This window comes from Trachypithecus francoisi, unplaced genomic scaffold (assembly GCF_009764315.1).
Source record: "Trachypithecus francoisi isolate TF-2019V2 unplaced genomic scaffold, Tfra_2.0 Lachesis_group11, whole genome shotgun sequence".
Lineage (NCBI taxonomy): Eukaryota > Metazoa > Chordata > Mammalia > Primates > Cercopithecidae > Trachypithecus > Trachypithecus francoisi.
In genome coordinates, this window is record NW_022681456.1 from 112,030,362 (window position 1) to 112,053,532 (window position 23,171).

Here is a 23,171-nt window from a genome sequence, read left to right on the forward strand (position 1 = left end):
CATCTAGTTCTAGATCCTTGAGGAATCGCCATACTGTTTTCCATAATGGTTGAACTAGTTTACAATCCCACCAACAGTGTAAAAGTGTTCCTATTTCTCCACATCCTCTCCAACACCTGTTGTTTCCTGACTTCTTAATGATTGCCATTCTAACTGGTGTGAGATGGTATCTCATTGTGGTTTTGATTTGCATTTCTCTGATGGCGAGTGATGATGAGCATTTTTTCATGTGTCTGTTGGCTGTATGGATGTCTTCTTTTGAGAAATGTCTGTTCATATCCTTTGCCCACTTTGTGATGGGGTTGTTTGTTTTTTTCTTGTATATTTGTTTGAGTTCTTTGTAGATTCTGGATATTAGCCCTTTGTCAGATGAGTAGGTTGCAAAAATTTTCTCCCATTCTGTAGGTTGCCTGTTCACTCTGATGGTAGTTTCTTTTGCTGTACAAAAGCTCTTTAGTTTAATTAGATCCCATGTGTCAATTTTTGCTTTTGCTGCCGTTGCTTTTGGTGTTTTAGACATGAAGTCCTTGCCCATGCCTATGTCCTGAATGGTACTACCTAGATTTTCTTCTAGGGTTTTTATGGTATTAGGTCTAACATTTAAGTCTCTGATCCATCTTGAATTAATTTTCGTATAAGGGGTAAGGAAAGGATCCAGTTTCAGCTTCTACTTATGGCTAGCCAATTTTCCCAGCACCATTTATTAAATAGGGAATCCTTTCCCCATTTCTTGTTTTTGTCAGGTTTGTCAAAGATCAGATGGCTGTAGATGTGTGGTATTATTTCTGAGGACTCTGTTCTGTTCCATTGGTCTATATCTCTGTTGTGGTACCAGTACCATGCTGTTTTGGTTACTGTAGCCTTGTAGTATAGTTTGAAGTCAGGTAGCGTGACGCCTCCAGCTTTGTCCTTTTGACTTAGGATTGTCTTGGCAATGCGGGCTCTTTTTGGTTCCATATGAACTTTAAAGCCGTTTTTTCCAATTCTGTGAAGAAACTCATTGGTAGCTTGATGGGGATGGCATTGAATCTATAAATACCCTGGGCAGTATGGCCATTTTCACGATATTGATTCTTCCTATCCATGAGCATGGTATGTTCTTCCATTGTTTGTGTCCTCTTGATTTCACTGAGCAATGGTTTGTAGTTCTCCTTGAAGAGGTCCTTTACATCCCTTGTAAGCTGGATTCCTAGGTATTTATTCTCTTTGAAGCAATTGTGAATGGAAGTTCATTCCTGATTTGGCTCTCTGCTTGTCTGTTACTGGTGTATAAGAATGCTTGGGATTTTTGCACATTAATTTTGTATCCTGAGACTTTGCTGAAGTTGCTTATCAGCTTAAGGAGATTTTGGGCTGAGACAATGGGGTTTTCTAAATATACAATCATGTCATCTGCAAACAGGGACAATTTGACTTCTTCTTTTCCTAACTGGATACCCTTGATTTCTTTCTCTTGCCTGATTGCCCTAGCCAGAACTTCCAACACCATGTTGAATAGGAGTGGTGAGAGAGGGCATCCCTGTCTTGTGCCAGTTTTCAAAGGGAATTTTTCCAGTTTTTGCCCATTCAGTATGATATTAGCTGTGGGTTTGTCATAAATAGCTCTTATTATTTTGAGGTACGTTCCATCAATACCGAATTTATTGAGCGTTTTTAGCATAAAGGGCTGTTGAATTTTGTCAAAAGCCTTTTCTGCATCTATTGAGATAATCATGTGGTTCTTGTCTTTGGTTCTGTTTATATGCTGGATTACGTTTATTGATTTGCGAATGTTGAACCAGCCTTGCATCCCAGGGATGAAGCCCACTTGATCATGGTGGATAAGCTTTTTGATGTGCTGCTGAATCCGGTTTGCCAGTATTTTATTGAGAATTTTTGCATCGATGTTCATCAGGGATATGGTCTAAAATTCTCTTTTTTTGTTGTGTCTCTGCCAGGCTTTGGTATCAGGATGATGTTGGCCTCATAAAAAGAGTTGGGGAGGATTCCCTCTTTTTCTATTGATTGAAATAGTTTCAGAAGGAATGGTACCAGCTCCTCCTTGTACCTCTGGTAGAATTCAGCTGTGAATCCATCTGGTCCTGGACTTTTTTTGGTGGGTAGGCTATTAATTGTTGCCTCAATTTCAGAGCCTGCTATTGGTCTATTCAGGGATTCAACTTCTTCCTGGTTTAGTCTTGGGAGAGTGTAAGTGTCCAGGAAATTATCCATTTCTTCTAGATTTTCTAGTTGATTTGCGTAGAGGCATTTATAGTATTCTCTGATGGTTGTTTGTATTTCTGTGGGGTCGGTGGTGATATCCCCTTTATCATTTTTTATTGCGTCTATTTGATTCCTCTCTCTTTTCTTCTTTATTAGTCTTGCTAGCGGTCTGTCAATTTTGTTGATCTTTTCAAAAAACCAACTCCTGGATTCATTGATTTTTTGGAGGGTTTTTTGTGTCTCTATCTCCTTCAGTTCTGCTCTGATCTTAGTTATTTCTTGCCTTCTGCTAGCTTTTGAATGTGTTTGCTCTGCCTCTCTAGTTCTTTTAATTGTGATGTTAGAGTGTCCATTTTAGATCTCTCCTGCTTTCTCTTGTGGGCATTTAGTGCTATAAATTCCCTCTACACACTGCTTTAATGTGTCCCAGAGATTCTGGTATTTGTATCTTTGTTCTCATTGGTTTCAAAGAACATCTTTATTTCTGCTTTCATTTCGTTATGTACCCAGTAGTCATTCAGGAGCAGGTTGTTCAGTTTCCATGTAGTTGAGCGGTTTTGATTGAGTTTCTTAGTCCTGAGTTCTAGTTTGATTGCACTGTGGTCTGAGAGACAGTTTGTTATAATTTCTGTTCTTGTACATTTGCTGAGGAGTGCTTTACTTCCAATTATGTGGTCAATTTTGGAATAAGTGCGATGTGGTGCTGAGAAGAATGTATATTCTGTTGATTTGGGGTGGAGAGTTCTATAGATGTCTATTAGGTCCTCTTGGTGCAGAGATGAGTTCAATTCCTGGATATCCTTGTTAACTTTCTGTCTCGTTGATCTGTCTAATATTGACAGTGGAGTGTTGAAGTCTCCCATTATTATTGTATGGGAGTCTAAGTCTCTTTGTAGGTCTCTAAGGACTTGCTTTATGAATCTGGGTGCTCCTGTATTGGGTGCATAGATATTTAGGAGAGTTAGCTCTTCCTGTTGAACTGATCCCTTACCATTATGTAATGGCCTTCTTTGTCTCTTTTGATCTTTGATGGTTTAAAGTCTTTTTATCAGAGACTAGGATTGCAACCCCTGCTTTTTTTTGTTCTCCATTTGCTTGGTAGATCTTCCTCCATCCCTTTATTTTGAGCCTATGTATGTCTCTGCATGTGAGATGGGTCTCCTGAATACAGCAGACTGATGGGTCTTGACTCTTATCCAGTTTGCCAGTCTGTGTCTTTTAATTGGAGCATTTAGTCCATTTACATTTAAGGTTAATATTGTTATGTGTGAACTTGATCCTGTCATTATGATATTAACTGGTTATTTTGCTCGTTAGTTGATGCAATTTCTTCCTAGCCTCGATGTTCTTTACATTTTGGCATGTTTTTGCAATGGCTGGTACCGGTTGTTCCTTTCCATGTTTAGGGCTTCCTTCAGGGTCTCTTGTAAGGCAGGCCTGGTGGTGACAAAATCTCTAAGCATTTGCTTATCTGTAAAGGATTTTATTTCTCCTTCACTGATGAAGCTTAGTTTGGCTGGATATGAAATTCTGGGTTGAAAATTCTTTTCTTTAAGAACGTTGAATATTGGCCCCCACTCTCTTCTGGCTTGTAGAGTTTCTGCCGAGAGGTCTGCTGTTATTCTGATGGGCTTCCCTTTGTGGGTAACCCGACCTTTCTCTCTGGCTGCCCTTAAGATTTTTTCCTTCATTTCAACTTTGGTGAATCTGGCAATTATGTGTCTTGGAGTTGCTCTTCTGGAGGAGTATCTTTGTGGAGTTCTCTGTATTTCCTGAATTTGGATGTTGGCCTGCCCTACTAGGTTGGGGAAGTTCTCCTGGATGATATCCTGAAGAGTGTTTTCCAACTGGTTCCATTTTCCCCCTCATTTTCAGGCACCCCAATCAGACGTAGATTTGGTCTTTTTACATAATCCCATACTTCTTGCAGGCTTTGTTCATTTCTTTTTCTTCTTTTTCTTTTGGTTTCTCTTCTCGCTTCATTTCATTCATTGATCCTCAATCGCTGATACTCTTTCTTCCAGTTGATCGAGTCGGTTACTGAAGCTTGTGCATTTGTCACGTATTTCTCGTGTCATGGTTTTCATCTCTGTCATTTCGTTTATGATCTTCTCTGCATTAATTAGTCTAGCTGTCAATTCTTCCACTTTTTTTCAAGATTTTTAGTTTCTTTGCGCTGGGTACGTAATTCCTCCTTTAGCTCTGAGAGGTTTGATGGACTGAAGCCTTCTTCTCTCATCTCGTCAAAGTCATTCTCTGACCAGCTTTGATCCGTTGCTGGCGATGGGCTGCGCTCCTTTGCAGGAGGAGATGCGCTCTTATTTTTTGAATTTCCAGCTTTTCTGCCCTGCTTCTTCCCCATCTTTGTGGTTTTATCTGTCTCTGGTCTTTGATGATGGTGACGTACTGATGGGGTTTTGGTATAGGTGTCCTTCCTGTTTGATAGTTTTCCTTCTGACAGTCAGAAGGACTGTCTGTTGGTCTGTTGGAGATTGCTTGAGGTCCACTCCAGACCCTGTTTGCCTGGGTGTCAGCAGCAGAGGTTGCCGAAGATAGAATATTGCTGAACAGCGAGTGTACCTGTCTGATTCTTTCTTTGGAAGTTTCCTCTCAGGGGTGACGCCACCCTGTGAGGTGTGGGGTGTCAGACTGCCCCTAGTGGGGGATGTCTCCCAGCTAGGCTACTCAGGGGTCAGGGACCCACCTGAGCAGGCAGTCTCTCCGTTCTCGGATCTCAACCTCCGCGTTAGGAGATCCACGGCTCTCCCCAAAGCTGTCAGACAGAGTCGTTCGCGTCTGCCACGGCCCCGCTCTTTCCCCTAATGGACTGCAGCTGTGCGCTGTCCGCAGAGGTAGAGTCTACAGAAACAGGCAGGCTTCCTTGAGCTGCTGTGAGCTCCACCCAGTTCGAGCTTCCCAGCGTCTTTGTTTACCTACTTAAGCCTCAGCAATGGCGGGCGCCCCTCCCCCAGCCTCGCTGCTGCCTTGCGGATAGATCGCCGCAGACGGCTGTGTTAGCAGTGAGGGAGGCTCCGTGGGCGTGGGACCCTCCCGGCCAGGTATGGGATATATTCTCCTGGTGTGCCTGTTTCCTTAAAGCGCAGTATTGGGGTGGGAGTTACCCGATTTTCCAGGTGTTGTGTGTCTCAGTTCCCCTCGCTAGGAAAAGGGATTTCCTTCCCCCTTGCGCTTCCAGGTGAGGCGATGCCTCGCCCTGCTTCAGCTCACGCTGGTCAGGCTGCAGCAGCTGACCAGCACCGATTGTCCGGCACTCCCTAGAGAGATGACCCCAGTACCTCAGTTGAAAATGCAGAAATCACCGGTCTTCTGTGTCGCTCGCGCTGGGAGTTGAAAACTGGAGCTGTTCCTATTCGGCCATCTTGCTCCGCCCTCTGATGTTTGGTCTTTAACAGCTTGTCATTTGTTGAATATAGAATAATTCTAAAGGTGCTTAAAAATACATCATCTGCCGGGCGCAGTGGCTCACATCTGTAACCTCAGCACTTTGGGAGGCTGACGGAGGCAGATCACTTGAGCTCAGTAGTTCGAGACCACCCTGGCCAACATGGTGAAACCCTGTCTCTACTGAAAACACAAAAATTAGCTGGGCCCGATGACTTGTGCTTGTGGTCCTAGCTACTTGGGAGGCTGAGGAGGGAGAATCGCTTGAACCCAGGAAGCAGAGGTTGCAGTGAGCCGAGATTGCGCCTTGGGAGGCTGAGGCGGGCAGATCATGAGGTCAGGAGTTTGAAACCACCTGACCAACATAATGAAACTCTGTCTCTACTAAAAATACAAAAAAAAATTAGCCTGTAATCCCAGCTGCTTGGGAGGCTGAGGCAGGAGAACTGTTTGAACGTGGCAGGCGGAGGTTGTAGTGAGCTGAGATGGCGCCATTGCACTCCACCCTGGGTGACAGTGCGAGACTCTGACTGAATAAATAAATAAATAAAGTAAAAGGGGAAAAAAAAGAGCTATTTTATTTTGTATATTCTGTAACTAGCTTAAAATAACTTTAGGAAATTTAAGTGATTGGCTGGGTGCGGCAGCTCCTACATGTAATCCCAGCACTTTGGGAGATTGAGGCGGGTGGATCACTTGAGCCCAGGAGTTTGAGACCAGCCTGGGCAACATAGAGAGACCCCATCTCTACGAAAAAATACAAAAATTTTCCAGGTGTGGTGGTGCTTGCCTGTGGTCCCAGCTACCTGGGGTAGGCCTGAAGTGGGAGGATCGCTTGAGCCCAGGAGGCTGAGGTTGCAGTAAGCCAAAATTGTGCCACTGCACTCCAGCCTAGGTGACAGATGAAGACCACGTCTCCAAAAAGAAAAGAAAAGAAAAGAAAAAAAAATGAAGCTATCTTGCCAGTCGTTTTTTTAAAATTAAAAAAAATCTTAGGCAAAGAAAAATTATTCAAAATGTACTGGGAAAACAGATGTGTGCCACCACCCCTATGCCCCGCTAATATTTTGTGTATGTATGTATGTGTGTGTGTGTACACACACACACACACACCCCTATACACAATATTTTGTGTATATACACATACTCACACACACACACACACACACACACACACACACACACACACACATATACGTATTTTGGTAGAGACAGAATTTTGCCATGTTGCCCAGGTTGGTCTCTAACTGCTGGGCTCAAGTGATTCCACCAGCCTTGGCTTGTCAAAGTGCTGAGATTACAGGTGTGATCCACCATACCTGGTCAGCAAATTCTTTTTACATGAATAAATATGAAAATTAATTTCCTTTAACAAAAATTAATTCTAGCCATGTTTTAATTTGCGTGCACTACAAAAACTGCAAATTTAAATAGTGGGTCTTTGATGGCTTTAGGGAGGATATATAAAGACAATGGATCCAATGACAGCCCAGTGGCTAAGAGGGTATTACAGGCTAACACCTAACCTCCCTTGTGGAAATGCCAGAGTTTAGGGCAGGCTTAACTGCACCGCAGAGGCATTTAAGCATAAGAACATTTCAGGATGGTAGGAATCCTTCTCTTTCTTAAAGAAACATGAAAAATACAGATTTGAGAGCTAGACATTACTTTATCAATATTTTAGAAGTGAAGTGGCACAGTATACTTTCAATTTTCCTAACCTGGAGATCCTGCCACTGAACTGGTTCAAGTCCTATGATCCTGCTAGGCCTACCTGTTTCTGTCTTTACCTCAGCTCCTCAAACATGATTACCAGGTGGGTAGGAACACAAGACAACAGAGGACAGCAAGCAAAGGGCAGCAATGGCACAACACATTTCCTCCCAAAATCTGGTATTTCACTAAAGAATTTACTAGATTATATGAATACCATGCTAATAATCTTTAAATGTGACCTTACTTATTTTTGATCAAGAAGTTAATATAGCAAGATAATTTAAAAGGGCTAATAATTTCCAAATATACAATTACCTTAAAATCCCAAGTACTTGCCAAAAATAGTGCTTTCTATAAAAAGTAGAGAATGCCAGGCCATATAGTTAAAAGAATAAATGAAGGCTGGGTGCGGTGGCTCACGCTTGTAATCCCAGCATTTTGGGATGCTGAGGCAGGAGGATCATGAGGTCAGGTGGTCAAGACCAGCCTGTTAAACATAGTGAAACCCCATCTCTACTAAAAATACAAAAAAATTATCTGGGCGTGGTGGTGGGCACCTGTAGTCCCAGTTACTTGGGAGGCTGAGGCAGGAGAATCGCTTGAACCCTGGAGGTGGAGGTTGCAGTGAGCCGAGATGGTGCCACCGCACTCCAGCTCGGGCGACAGCGTGAGACTCCGTTTCAAACAAACAAACAAACAAAAAAAGAGAATGAATGAACTTTTTTTTTGAGACAGAGTCTTGTGCTGTCGCCTAGGCTGGAGTGCAGTGGCATGATCTTGGCTCACTGCAACCTCTGCCTCCCGGGTTCAAGTGATTCTTCTGCACTGATCTTCCAAGTAGCTGGGATACTCAGGACTACAGGTGCGCATCACTACGCCTGGATAATTTTTTGTATTTTTAGTAGAGCCGCAGTTTCACCGTGTTAGCCAGGATGGTCGTGATCTCTTGACCTCATGATCTGCACACTTCAGCCTCCCAAAGTGCTGGGAGTACAGCCATGAGCCACCCGCAGCCAGCCTTCTTATTTTTTTTGAGACCGAGTTTCACTCTTCTTGCCTAGGCTGGAGTGTCATGGTGCGACCTAGGCTCACAGCAACCTCTGCCTCCCAGGTTCAAGAGACTCTCCTGCCTCAGGCTCCCCAGTAGCTGGGATTACAGGCATGTGCCACCACGCCCGGCTAATTTTTGTATTTTTAGTATAGACAGGGTTTCTCCATGTTGGTCAGGCTGGTCTTGAACTCCTGACCTCAGATGATCTGCCCACTCCAGTCTCCCAAAGTGCTGGGATTACAGGCTTGAGCCACCGTGCCCGGCCTGAATGAACTCTTTCAATCTGGAACTATATGGATGAACCTCATAAGTTAAAGAAAGCCAGGCAAAGAGTATATGGTTACACTTCATATAAAGTTCAAGGCTGAGTGCAGTGGCTCATGCCTATAATCCCAGAACTTTAGGAGGCCGAAGTGGGTGGATCACTTGAGCCCAGGAATCTGAGACCAGCCTGGGTAACATGGTAAAATCCCATCTCTGCAAAGTATACAGAAATTAGCTAGGTATGGTGGTGCATGTCTGTAGTCCCAGTTACTTGGGACTCTGAGGTGAGAGGATCACTTGAGCCAGGAGGTGGAGGTTGCAGTGAGCCAAGATTGTGCCATTGTACTCCAGCCTGTGTGAGAGACTTTGTCTCCAAAAAAGAAAGTTCAAAAATAGGCAAAACTCATCTATAGTTTAAATGTCAGGTGCTACACTATAGCTACTCAGGAGACTGGGCAGGGGTAGGATCACTTGAGGCTAAGAATTGGAGGCTGCAGTGTGCTATGACCGCACCCGTGAAGAGCCACTGCACTCCCATCTGGGCAATGTAGCAATACCCTGTCTCTAAAACAATTAAAAAAAAATTAAGGAAAAGAAAGAAGAAAAGAAAAAAGTCCGGTAGTGTTCCTTTTGGGAGAGGAGTCGCTGGCATGCTAGTAAAATTCAACGTCTCGATATAGATGTTGGCTAAACTCCTAAACAGTGTGCTTTTCTGAGAACATGTTATATTCCAAGAAAAGAAAAAAAAAGTGTGTGAGTTGGGGTGGAGGAGGGATTGCTGCAGAGTTTTCTAGAGACAGGGTTTTGCTCTGCTGCCCAGGCTAGAGTGCACTGGCATGAACATAATTCACTGCAGCCTTGAACTCCTGGGCTCAAGTGATCCTCCTGCCTCAGCCTCCCAAGTAGCTAGGACTACAGGTTTACACCACCATGCCCAGATAATTTTTTAATTTGGGGTTTCACCATGTTGCTCAGACTGGTCTTGAACTCCTGGGCTGAAGCAATCTTTCCAAAGAACTGGGATTACAGGTGTGAGCCTCTGTGCCAGGCCAGACTTTTTTCTCACACTGTCACCTGGGCTGGAGTGCAGTGGTGTGATCTTAGCTCATTGCAGCCTCAACTCCCCGGGCTCAAGCAATCCTCCCACCTTAGCCTCCTGAGTAGTACAGGTGCATGTCACCATGCTGGGGTATTGTTTTTTAATATTTTGTCAACTCAAGGTCTCACTATGTTGTCCAGGCTGGTCTTGAACCCCTAGGCTAAAGCAATCTTCCCGCCTCAGCCTCCCAAAGTGCTGGGATTATACGTAGGAGCCAGCACGCCTGGCCAATATATATATTTTTAAATTGTCTAAGTTTAGGGTATGGAACAAGTAAATTTTAATAGTGCTTATTTCTGTATAGTCTGTACTGAGACAACACTTGGCCACTGTGTGGGGGAGAAAGTGAAGTAGGTCTAAATACTTAAATGTAATGAAATTCCAGATTTCAAAAAAAATCAGTTAAGGATTTTAATATTTGGCTAGATGGCTATATAGCAGATATATACTATGTCCTTTATTAAGAAAGGATTAATGGCCGGGCATGGTGGCTTACACCTATAATCGCAGCAGTTTGGGAGGCCGAGGTGGGAGAGTCTTTTGAGGTCAGGAGTTCAAGATCAGCCTGGGCAACATAGGGAGACAAAAAAAATTCTACAAAAAAAAATATTAAAAAAAAAATCAAAAGTAATGATGCATTTCCAAGTTTTTAACATGAGGGAAACTTTTCTTACCTAAAATCAATGGCAATTTACAACAAAGTCTACTCAAGGGAATGGTTATACAATACACTAGACACAAATCTCAAATTGTTTTCTCTGTATTTTACTGTCACATTGCCTGTCTTTTTAATAATCAAGTAAATATTGTAAGACTATAGGTGGCTATAGTAAAAAAAAAAAAAGAAAATAATTACTATTATTCTTGGAGCTAATAAACTGTTTTACCTCTGGTTTGCTTCTCAATTAGGATTTCGCAGTTTTTTTTTTTTTTTTGAGACGGAGTCTTGCTCTGTCGCCCGGGCTGGAGTGCGGTGGCCAGATCTCAGCTCACTGCAAGCTCCGCCTCCCGGGTTCACGCCATTCTCCTACCTCAGTCTCCGGACTAGCTGGGACTACAGGCGCCCGCCACCTCGCCCGGCTAGTTTTTTGTATTTTTAGTAGAGACGGGGTTTCTCCGTGTTAGCCAGGATGGTCTCGATCTCCTGACCTTGTGATCCGCCCGTCTCAGCCTCCCAAAGTGCTGGGATTACAGGCTTGAGCCACCGCGCCCAGCCAAGGGTTTCGTAGTTTTAATTTAAGAAATGTCAATTCATTTTTCTACTTTTCATTAAAAAATAAAACCTGTAACTTTGGAAAAGTATTGACATAGATTTTTAATATCAAAATGAGGGAGAGGCAACAGATGCAGTGTAATTATTCATTAACTTCCTAATTTAAACTCAAATATCTCTTTCAAACTTTAAGTAATACTACAAATTAATGTGCACTACTATATCTTAGAAAATTAAAGCCTTATGATATTTAAATTAATTTTACTGGTATATTTCAAGGATCAGGCAAAAAAATTAAAATGTAAATTTTTTGGTCACGAATACCCCACAACAGTCCTGCCAACTGGTATTAGAAGTAGTTGATTTTTCAAGTCACTCAAAATAAAGTTATGTCTCATTTATTCATTTATTTCATTTTACCTTCAGGATGTAGAGATTTCCTGGCTCACATTTAAAGAATGTGCTTAATTATTTGAGGAGATTTCTTAAAAAGAATTTTTTTTTTTACGAATTTACACTTGTCATGTAACTGCTTCTCAAATAAAATCCCTCTTACTACACTATCTAATGACTATACTGGCATACTGGCTTTTTTTAACCTAAGAAGATGTTTACGTTTTATTATTATTTTTTCACTTAGCCTTGACTTGAAACACACTAAAAAGATGTTTAAAAGGGCACCAATTCAAACTATATAAAGTGAGGCTCTACTGTCAGCCACAATTATAAAGCTATCCATATTTTAAATTTCTAGTTAATGACCACAATTGTAGTTATTCTCTGTTTTAGCTATTTGTAATCTTTAACTCCCGTGTTTAGTTTCTTCTCTAATGTTTTCTATGAAACAAAACGATCTTCTCATCTCAAAGAAAGTGCTTGCTTTTTATTGTTAAAAATGCTAGATATAATAAAAACAGAAAGGCTAGCACACAGGGGAAGATTTAAATAAATAACTATTATTGTGCCACACTTTCGTTGGCTTTTTTGCGGATTTTCTTTTGTTTTGTTTTTTTGAGACGGTGTCTCACTTTGCTGTCTGGGACCTGTCTGGGCTCAGGTCATTCTGCTGCCTCAGCCTTCCAAGTAGTTGGCATTCCAGGCACACGCCACTGTGCTCTGCTAGTTTTTTTTTTTTTTTTTTTTTTTTTTTTAGAGAGGAGTTTTACCATGTTGCTTAGGCTGGTCCCAAACTCCTGGGCTCAAGTAATCTGCCCACCTCAGCCTCCCAAAGTGCTATGATTACAAGCGTGAGCCACCACACCCAGCCTGGGGAAACCAAAAGTTAATTCTTTGAAAAGAAAAACAAGATTGACAGACTGTCAATTAAAATAATAAAGAAAAAAAGAAGATCCAAATAAGCATAATGAGAAGCCACCAAGGTGACATTACAATGGATTCCACAGACATACAAAGGATTCCTAGAGACGATTATGAACACCACTATGAATACAAACTAGAAAATCTAGACGAAATAGATAAATTCCTGGAAATATACAATCTCCCAAGATTGAATCAGGAAGAAACTGATACACTGAACAGGCCAATATTGAGTTCTGAAATGGAATCTGTAATAAAAAACCTGCCAAACAAAAAAAGCCACAGATCGGATGGATTCACAGCTGATTTCTACCAGACGTACAAAGAGCTGGTATTAATTCTACTGAAGCTATTCCAAAAAAATAAGGAGGGTCTCCTCTAACTCATTCTATGAAGCCAGCATCACTCTGATACCAAAACTTGGTAAAGACACAAAGAAGAAAGAAAACAAAGGCCAATATCCCTGATGAACACAGATGTACAAATCCTCAACAAAATACCAGCAAACCAAATTCAATGGCATATCAAAAAGTTAATTCACCATGATAAAGTATGCTTCATTTCTAAGATGCAAGATTGGTTCAACATATGCAAATCATAAATGTGAATCACTAAATAAACAGAATAAAAAACAAAAAATGTATGATCATCTCAGTAGACATGGAAAAGGCTTTTGATAAAATCCATCATCTCTTCATGACAAAAACCCTCAAGAAATAATTCCATGTTGAAGGAATATGCCCTAAAATAGTCAGGGCCATCTATGACAAATATACAGTCAACATCACACTGAGACGGGCAAAAACTGGAAGCATTTCCCTTGAGAGCTGGAAGAAGACAAGGATGCCCACTCTCACCACTCCTATTCAACGTAGTACTGGAAGTCCTGTCAGAGCAATTAGGCAAGAGGAAGAAGTAAAACGCATCCAAATAGGAAAAGAAGTCAAATTACCTCTCTTCACAGACGATGTGATCTATACCTAGAAAACCCTGAAGACACTATCAAAAGGCTCCTACAACTGATAAATGACTTCAGGAAAGTTTCAGGACACAAAATCCATGTACAAAAATCACTGGCATTTCTATACACCAATAATGTTCAAGCTGAGAGCCAAATCAAGAAGGCAATCCCGTTTACAATACATACACACACACACTCCTAGGAATGCATCTAACCAAGGAGGTGAAAAGTATTTATAAGAACTACAAAATACTGTTGAAAGAAATCACAGATGACACAAACCAATGGAAAAACATTCCACGCTCATGGATTAGAAGAATCAATATTGTTAAAATGGTCATGCTGCCCGAAGCAATCTACGGATTCAATGCCATTCCTATCAAACTATCATCATTTTTCACAGAACCAGAAAAAAAATTCTTAAATTCATATTGAACTGAGAGTGCAAACAGACAAAGCAATCCTAAACAAAAACAAAGCCAGAGGCATTACGCTACCTGACTTCAAACTATACTATAAGGCTACAGACTAAAACATCATGGTACTGGTACAAAAACACACGCAGACCAAGGAAACAGAATATAAAACCCAGAAGTTAAGCCACACACCTATGGCCATCTGATATTTGACCAAATTGACAAAAATAAGCAATGGGGAAAGGGCTTCTTATCTTCTTATTCAATAAATGGTGTTAGAATAGCTGGCTAGCCATATGCAGAAGAATGAAACCGACCCGTTCCTTTCACCGTATACAAAAATTAACTCAAGAGGGATTAAAGATTTAAGTGTCAGGCCTCAAACGATAAGAATCCTTTAGCCAGGCATGGTGGGTCATGCCTGTAATCCCAGTACTATGGGAGGCCGAGGTGGGCAGATCACATGAGGCTTGGAGCTTGAGACCAGCCTGGCCAACATGGTGAAACCCTGTCTCTACTAAAAATACAAAAAGAAGCCAGGCTTGATAGGGGGCACTTATAATTCCAGCTACTTGGGAGGCCGAGGCACGAGAATTGCTTGAACCTGGGAGGTGGAGGTTGCAGTGAGCAAAGATCGTGCCACTGCACTCTAGCCTGGGCAACAGAGTAAGTCTCCGTCTCACAAAAAAAAAAAAAAAAGTAATTGCAACAAAAACAAAAATTGACAAGTGGGATCTAATTAAAGAGCTTCTGTAAAGCAAAAGAAACTAACAATGGAATAAACAGCCTGCAAAATGAGAGAAAAGACTCGCAAACTATGCATCCAACAAAGGTTGAATATCCAGAATCTATAAGGAGCTTAAGCAATTGAACAAGGAAAAAACAAAACAAATAACTCTTTTTAAAAATGGGCAAAAGACATGAATAGACACTTAAAGGAAGACATATAAGTGGCTAAAAAACATACAAAAATGCTCCACATCACTAATCACCAGAGAAATACAAATTAAAATCACAATGAGATACCATCTCACATTCATCAGAATGGCTACTATTAAAAAGTAAAAAAAACCCAAAAAGCGAAAAACAGATGCTGGCAAGACTGCAGGGAAAAGGAAATGCTTGTAACACAGTGAGAGGATATATGAATTAGTTTGGCCACTATGGACCGCGGTTTGGAGATTTCTCAAAGAACTTAAATCAGAACTACCATTTGACCCAGCAATTGCATTACTGGGTATATATCCAAAAGTATATCCAAAAGAAAGCAAATCTTTCTACCAAACATACCCATGCACTTGCATGTTCACCACAGAACTATTTACAGTAGCAAATACATGGAACCAACCTAGATGCCCATCAATGGTAGACTGGTTAAAGAAAATGTGGTACATATACAGCACGGTACTACACAACGATAACAAAGAATGAAATTATGTCCTCTGCAGCATCATGGATACAACCAGAGGCCATTATCCTAAGTAAATTAATGCAGGAAAAGAAAACCAAATACCATATGTTCTCACAGGTGGAAGCTAAATGCTAGTACTCATGGACATAAAGATGGTTTAACAGTGAAAGTGGGGACTCCTGAGGGTGGGGAAAGAATGGGGATAAAGGTTGAAACTGGGTACTATGCTAGGTACCTGGGTGATGGGCTCATTCATACTCCAAATCTCAGCATCACACAACAGACCCAGTTAACAAACCTGCACATGTACCCCCAAACCTAAAATAAAATACAATAAATAAAAAGTATAGGGAACACTGCTTTACATGTTTCCCTTGTGCTAATCCTAGTTTTGTGTACTTTTGTGGCCTACCAGGTGAGGAGAAGAGTTCTCAGAATCACAGCTTTGATCTATAGAGGTGCTAATGTTACATGCCTTATGCTTGGGGCTTAGATTTGAACTAGTGCTATGAGTTGACTATGACAGATTCAGTGAAATCCTTTGAGATTCTGCCAGCAAAAATGTAATTCAAATTTAAATCTAGTCAACATTCACTGAGTGCCAACCATATGCCCAGTATGATGTTACGCACATGCTAACATTTGAAGCCTTAAGCTACAAATATAAATAAGTTTACATAAAGGCACAAATAACATAGTTTGTATTCTATGCAGTAAGACTTGTCTTAGAAGAATATATTCTGAGGGTTTGTCGTAACCACTGATTATTGCTGAAGGCAAGGAAAAAGAAACCAGGGAAGTGATTACATAAGATAAAAACCAGAAAAGGGGATACTCAGAAGATGAATTTATTTTTATTTTATTTATTTATTTTTTTTCAGATGGAGTTTCGCTCTTGTTGCCTAGGCCAGAGTGCAATGGCGTAATCTCGGCTCACCGCAACCTCAGCCTCCCAGATTCAAGTGATTCTCCTGCCTCAGCCTCCTGAGTAGCTGGGATTACAGGCATGCGCCACCATGCCTGGCTAATCTTGTATTTTTAATAGAGACGGGGTTTCTCCATGTTGGTCAGGCTGGTCTTGAACTCCTGGCCTCAGGTGATCCGCCCATCTTGGCGTCCCAAAGTGCTAGGATTACAGGCTTGAGCCACCACGCCTGCCTGGCCTATTTTCTATTTATTTATTTATTTTTGAGACAGAGTCTTGCTGTCGTCCAGGCTGGAGTGCAATGGCACGATCTCAGCTCACTGCAACTTCCACCTCCTGGGTTCAAGTGATTCTCCTGCCTCAGCCTCCTGAGTAGCTGGGATTACAGACATCTGCCACCATGCCTGGCTAATTTTTGTATTTTTATTAGAGGCGGGGTTTCACCATGTCAGCCAGGCTGGTCTCGAACTCCTGACCTTGTGATCTGCCTGTCTTGGCCTCCCAAAGTGCTGGGATTACAGGTGTGAGCCACCATGCCTGGCCTTCTATTATTAACTATTTTGTTTTAGAGACAGTGAATCATTCTATCACCCAGGCTGGAGTGCAGTGGCATAATCACACAGCCTTGACCTCCTGGGCTCAAGAGATCCTCCCACCTCAGTCTCCTAAGTAGCTAGGGTCACAGGTATACAACACCATGCTCAGCTACTTTTTGTTTCTTGTGGAGATAGGGTCTCCTTAAGTTGCCCAGTTTGGTCTCAAACTCCTGGGCCCAAGCAATCCTCCTGCCTCAGCCTCCCAACGTACTGATTACAGGTGTGAGCCAGCGCTCCTGGCAACATTCATTTCTGTTAAGACATTTTTAACATATTCCCATCTGAGCTAAAGTTAACCTTGAGATGGAGCAAATTCTGAGCCTACTGATGAGATTTAATTTATTAATCCCAGTTGATAAGGGATTTCCTAAAATTAGAATTTCAAGAGCAGACACCAAATCGTTAAATAGTTTCCAACTAAATGTCTGTAGAGCCTACCATTTTGATTTGACTCAAGTTGTCCTAGAGACCCTGAGCTTCTCATTAGCTTGGCATTGACAGCTTAACCCCATTTTCCCTTTCTAATCTCACATTTTCTATCCTCTCACAGGAATTCTCTAATCCATTCAGGCAGTTAGTTCCATTTCCTCCTTTTCCAAATGTGTCTCCTACATTCTCATCTTTGCTGTGGCTTAAGGTGTTCTGTATTATTTGAAAAAACCACTCTTCATTTCTCTTCTCGTTGTATCCAAATCCTACCTATCCTTGATTAGCTCAGTGACTACTTCCTTGTAGACAGTATTTCAGGTGCTTATATTTTCTTTATGACTATATTACAGAAATCCATATAGATCTAATTCTTCAGAACTGTGGTAAGAAGATCTGAATTTGAGTTTTAGGTATATTATTTGTTAGCTTTGTAACCTTGGGTAAGTCATTCAGCTCAATCATTCATCAAATGTGAATGAGACACAGTTTCTTATTTCAAGAAACTCACAATGGAAAGGATATTAAATTTTAAAAAAGCCTATAAACATGACAATATAATTGAGACTCAAATGAGACAACAGCAATAACAATATTTTAAAAATGGAAATAGAAATATAAGGTATTTAAGAATTTCTCAACTTAAGTTTTCAATGATTTCAAAATCATGGTATATTCCTTTAAAAATAGCTCACGTTTGGAATTCAGGGTTCAGAATAGAAGCCAAGTTGAGATTCTGGCATCTTGCCGGCCTGGAAAGCCTCCTCTAAATTAAGCTATACTCTCTGTGGCCCTTCTTAAAAGATAGCTGCTCCCTAGCCCATTGAAGTGTAAGTACAGACAAGGGCTTGGGAGCAGTTTTATATAACGTGGCAGTTTTTGCTAAGATTTCTCTTTCAAAGAGCTGCTTGGACTGGTGCTCTTACTTTGTTTATAGAGATGACCACATCATAGGATCTAAAGCCAGCTGTTTAAACTCATAAAACACTCAATTTATAAGCTGCAAGTTAAGACTTTTAGATTTCGTCATTCCAAGAGACTCACAGTCATAGTCATATGACTATGAGTTACAAGGTTCTGTTATGTATATTTCTTTCTTTCTTTCTTTCTTTTTTTTTAAAACAGGGTCTCACTCTGTTGCCCAGGGGAGTGCAGTGGCATGATCTTGGCTCACTGCAACCTCTGCCTCCTGGGTTCAAACAATTCTCCTGCCTCAGCCTCCCAAGTAGCTGAGATTACAGGCACCTGCCACCACACCCAGCTAATTTTTGTATTTTGGTAGAGATGAGGTTTCACCATGTTGGCCAGGCTAGTCTCAAACTCCTGACCTCAAATGATCCACCTGCCTCAGCCTCCCAAAGTCCTGGGATTACAGGCGTGAGCCACCACACCCAGCCTTGCTATTTATATTTCTATTGATTGACTGATTGAGACAGAGTTTCAGTCTTGTTGCCCAGGCTGGAGTGTAATGGCGTGATCTTGGCTCACTGTAACCTCTGCCTCCCAGGCTCAGGTGATTTTCCTGCCTCAGCCCCCTGAGTAGCTGAGATTACAGGTGCGTGCCACCATACCTGGCTAATTTTGTATATTTAGTAGAGATGAGGTTTCACCATGTTGATCAGGCTGGTCTTGAACTCCTGACTTCAGGTAATCCACTCACCTTGGCCTCCCAAAGTGCTAGGATTACAGGCATGAGCCACTGTGTCCAGCCTATTTATTTTCTTAAATGCAACACGTTTTCACATATTTCAGAATTTTTCATTTACATCATACATAAAAACAAGAGTACTTATCTCCCCTGTAAAACACTCATTTCACAAAGACAAAATGTTTGGCTGGGTGTGGTGGCTTACACCTGTAATTGCAGCACTTTGGGAGGCCAAGCCAGGAGAATCACTTGAGACCAGGAGTTTAAGACCAGCCTGGACAACACAGTAAGGCCCCATCTCTATGCAAAAAAAAAAAAAAAAAAAAATCTAGCCAGGTGTAGTAGTGCCAGCCTGTAGTCCCAGCTACTTGGGAAGCCAAGGCTCTCACTTGAGTCCAAGAGATTCAGGCTACAAGTGAGTTATAGTCAAACTACTGTACTCCAGCCTGGGTGACAGAATGAGAACTTGTCTCATAAGTAAGTAAATAAATAACAGAATGCCCACTAATTAAATAATCTTTTATTTTTACGTTCCTAAAGAGAAGCACACTAGTAACAAATTACTATTTTTTGCTATAATAATAAAGAAGAATCCTAAAGAGAGCCCAGTATTAAAAAAAAAAAAGAAGAGAGAAGAAAATAGAACTACATATTTAAGTTACTTCTATTAGGGGAAGAAAAAATCTACTTACGGCAGTGGCTCGAGAAAGTTCTCGACACGTACTAAGCAGTCCATTTTGTAAATCATCCCTTTGCAACACCACTGTCTGAATGGCTGCTGGGTTATCTGCATGCATTTCTATCTCTTGGCTGGCTGACAGCAAAGCTTGCTCAAGCGTGTACTATTATAATAAAAAGAATTACACTTAATGTTCTGTATCATCGTATTAATTCTTTTTACTTATCAGTGTCCTGATAATAATCATATTAAGTAATATCAGTTGTAGACAATAAACATAACTGTCCTACTTTCTCTTTGTGGAGTTGCTGAAGTTTCTCTTCCAGAGCATGCACCACTTTATCTTGTTCACATAATCGGCTTAACTTGGCCTAGGTTATAAGAGAAGATGTCTTGTTAGCAATTTTTAAATTTTTTCTGTAATTGGAGGTACATAATCATTATATGATCAAAAATCTTTATTTCAATCCATAAAATAAAAGCTAAAATATAGCTTATAAAGATAGAATGCCTAAAAAATAGGCATGTAAGCATTTTGCCTCTACAATCTGCTAAATAGGTTAAGTGATATATGCAGTTCTTAATTAAAATGCTTACTGGATTCTATCGTTACGTATTTAAAAAATCATGCTCTTGGATTCTTAGAAAATAATATAAACAATAGATCACTTCTAATTGAAATACAAATAAAATATTATTAAAGGAGAAAAATAACTTTCATCAGTTTTAGTGTTTAAATTCTTAATATTACCCTAATTTCTTAATTAAGAAAGTATAAGAAAGTCCTCTAATAAAATTTCAGTAGTACAATAAACCAGTTTTAATGTTTCAAAATGAAAACATTGGACAAATTGGAAATATGTCCCCAACTTTATGGCATAATGACACATAAGCAAGAAATTTGAGACTTTACCTTCTTTGCCATTTATCTATTAAAATAACTACCTTGTCTTTGTCAGACAACAAGACTCAGGCTACACAAAATGAAAGGTGTTAAAAAGAAAAAGTGGGGGGCTGGGCTCGGTGGCTCACCCCCGTAATCCCTGCACTTTGGGAGTCCAAGGTGGGTGGATCACCTGAGGTCAGGAGGTCGAGACCAGCCTGGCTAATACGGCGAAACCCTGTCTCTACTAAAAAAAAAAACAAAAAGTCAGCTGGGCATGGTGGTGTGCTCCCGTAATCCCAGCTATATGGGTGTCTGAGGCATAAGAATCACTTGAACCCAGGAGGCAGAGGTTGCAGTGAGCTGAGATCGTGATACTGTACTCCAACCTGGGTGACAGGGAGAGACCCTGACTCAAAAAAAAGAAAAAGAAAAGGGGGTACAACTCAATGAAATAAAACCAGGGGAAATAATGAGGGAAGTATGCATAAGAATGTATGGCAAATCAGCAATCTAAAATATGATTTAAAAGAAACTAAATTTAATTTAAAAAGGAGTAGTGATAAAATTTCTAAAGGCCAATACTTTATCTGAAAAACATAGCAATTCTTCTTTGTCTCCGGTCTTCCATAACTTTTTTGTTTTTTTCTTTTGAGGCAGGGTCTCACTCCATAACCCAGGCTGGAGTGCAGTGGCATGATCTCAGCTCACTGCACCACTCCCTTCTGGGTTCAAGAGATTCTCATGCCTCAGCCTCCCGAGTAGCTGGGATTACAGGCATGTACCACCACGCCCAGCTAATTTTTGTATTTTTAGTAGAGACAGGGTCTTGCTACGTTACCCAGGCTGGTCTCAAACTCCTGGCCTCAAGTGATCTGCCCACCTCGGCTTCACAAAGTGCTGGGACTACAGATATGAGCCACCATGCCCAGCCAATCTGTAACTTCTAAAAATCAGAAATAGTTTTTACTTTCATTTTAGTGATGCTTCATATGTTGGACTACTAACAATAGGGAGTAGAGGGACGTAGCGGGCAGGGAACAATAATTTAGAGCACACACACAAAATATGAATTTATCTGATGTCATTTTGGAGGACTTGGGAGAAAGAAGTTTTTTGGTTATGCTTATTTCCAGTGCTTTTGGCAGAGAATATAACAGAGTACTGACAATATATATCATACTAATACTTACATCAATATCTACTTCTTCAGGTCTGTATTTGTATAATGTGCCTCTACCTTCATCTTGTGACAGCTATAAGGAAAAAATCATATAGCAACTTAAAAATCTTAATTTAAAAACATATTTAGCCTATAATTAATACTTTGGATTTATATTAAATATATATAATATAACAAAGATGGATTTTAATGATTCTTATACTTTTAGAAGTTTAATTCAAACATTGATTAACAAAGTAGAAAAGTACTTAACAGTGATATAATATGCAAGATACATAAGAATGATGTATGTAACAAGCTTGTTAAACATAATAATATGCTGGTCAAACAAAACTAATACAGTATCTTACATTCTTTCTTTTAAAGACACACATTATTTTAATAAAAAAATTGACAAATACAATCATTGCAACTGTATCAAATCAAATACTTAAATCAAGCAAAGTTCAACAGTCAAAACCATCCTTCACAGTATACACATAATCACACACTGTATATGTGTACACTCAAATGTCAACACATCTTATTTAACAAAACCTATAACATATTGTATACATATACATAATATATAAACACACATACACAATATAGACTTATCTTGTTCTTCTGTCTTAAGAACTAAAAGATAATGAAGGAAAAGGATGGGTTTAATTGAAAAGAGGAAAATCATTTGAAACCTCATAAAACTGAAAGCCTATGTTACAAACTATGGGTAGTCAAATTTCATTAAAAAGTTTATGTGTGTTCGTTGACACCATTTGTGTTACTCTATTGTAAGGAATTATTTAGTGTACTTAAATATCCTTTCTTCAGCTTCTTCCCAGTATATTTTGGTTAAAAGATACTTTGTGGTTACTTCTGATTGTGCTTAGCAAGATTTCAATAGCCATCCCAGTCAGTTACATCACAGATAACATCATAGCCTCTGCAGGCAATACTTCACTATTTTTCCTGTCTTTTGATTTTTATATTGACTGTGAGAAAGTAACAAAAACACAGTAGAAAAAATTTAAATGGGGCTCATTGTATGCTTACTAAATTGCACAATTTTTTCAAGGTGAGGTTAGAAGTAATGTGTCCCAACTATATTCCAGTTTAGAAAATTAAATTTCATATATGCATAATACAAAAGAATGTATAAATGACAATTCTATATGTTTTCTCTATGAAAGAAACTGCCTGACAGTTACAGCTTTAAAAGGAAGCATTATTTAAACAGGAGATAACTTTGAATTGATCTAGAAATGTGGGAATCAGGAGAAGGTTAAAAATATAAGCATTCCAAACATAAAATAAATCCTGGATTTACATTTCATTTCAAGACATTACTTTCACATACCTCATGCAAATGAATCTGTGACTATTTAAGGGTATGCACAGTGATCGTTAAACCACAAAACTTTCATAGAAATGAATATCACATGAAAAATGAATTTAATGACAAAAGTTAGAATACTCTTACACTATTTAAAATAAGTATCCTCAGGTGTGTCCTGAGAAGTGTCAATTGTCATTATAAATTAAAGCACCTAGATCCAAGAAAATAATTTATATTCCTATCTGGAAAAAAAGTAATAAAAAGTAAGTTTTAAATAGGTAGATCTATGATAAAAAATGTAAGACAATGCCAAAATTACATTTTCACATTTATAACAAATTAAAGATGAAAGGTCATAAGCTACTAAGATGTTCAAATATAGTTTCCTTAGTATTTATTTATTGAGATGGAGTCTCGTTATTGTCCAGCCTGGAGTGCAGTGGTGCAATCTTGGCTCACTG

The 23,171-nt window shown here is 40.0% G+C and overlaps 1 protein-coding gene across 8 annotated transcripts in view; it reads right to left on the reverse strand.

Annotated features, from left to right (window-relative positions):
* Positions 1 to 23,171, reverse strand: part of PLEKHA5 (pleckstrin homology domain containing A5) — a 260,555-nt gene that overhangs the window by 39,339 nt on the left and 198,045 nt on the right. For 7 of the 8 annotated variants that reach the window (XM_033222732.1, XM_033222724.1, XM_033222723.1 and 4 more), the window contains 3 exons: positions 21,403 to 21,465; positions 19,617 to 19,697; positions 19,340 to 19,489 (listed from right to left, as the gene is read on the reverse strand). In XM_033222732.1, coding sequence (XP_033078623.1) covers positions 19,340 to 19,489; positions 19,617 to 19,697; positions 21,403 to 21,465 — 294 coding nt within the window. Of the gene's footprint in view, positions 1 to 19,339; positions 19,490 to 19,616; positions 19,698 to 21,402; positions 21,466 to 23,171 lie in introns of those variants that run through there. The other variant, XR_004439999.1, reaches the window with a different exon arrangement.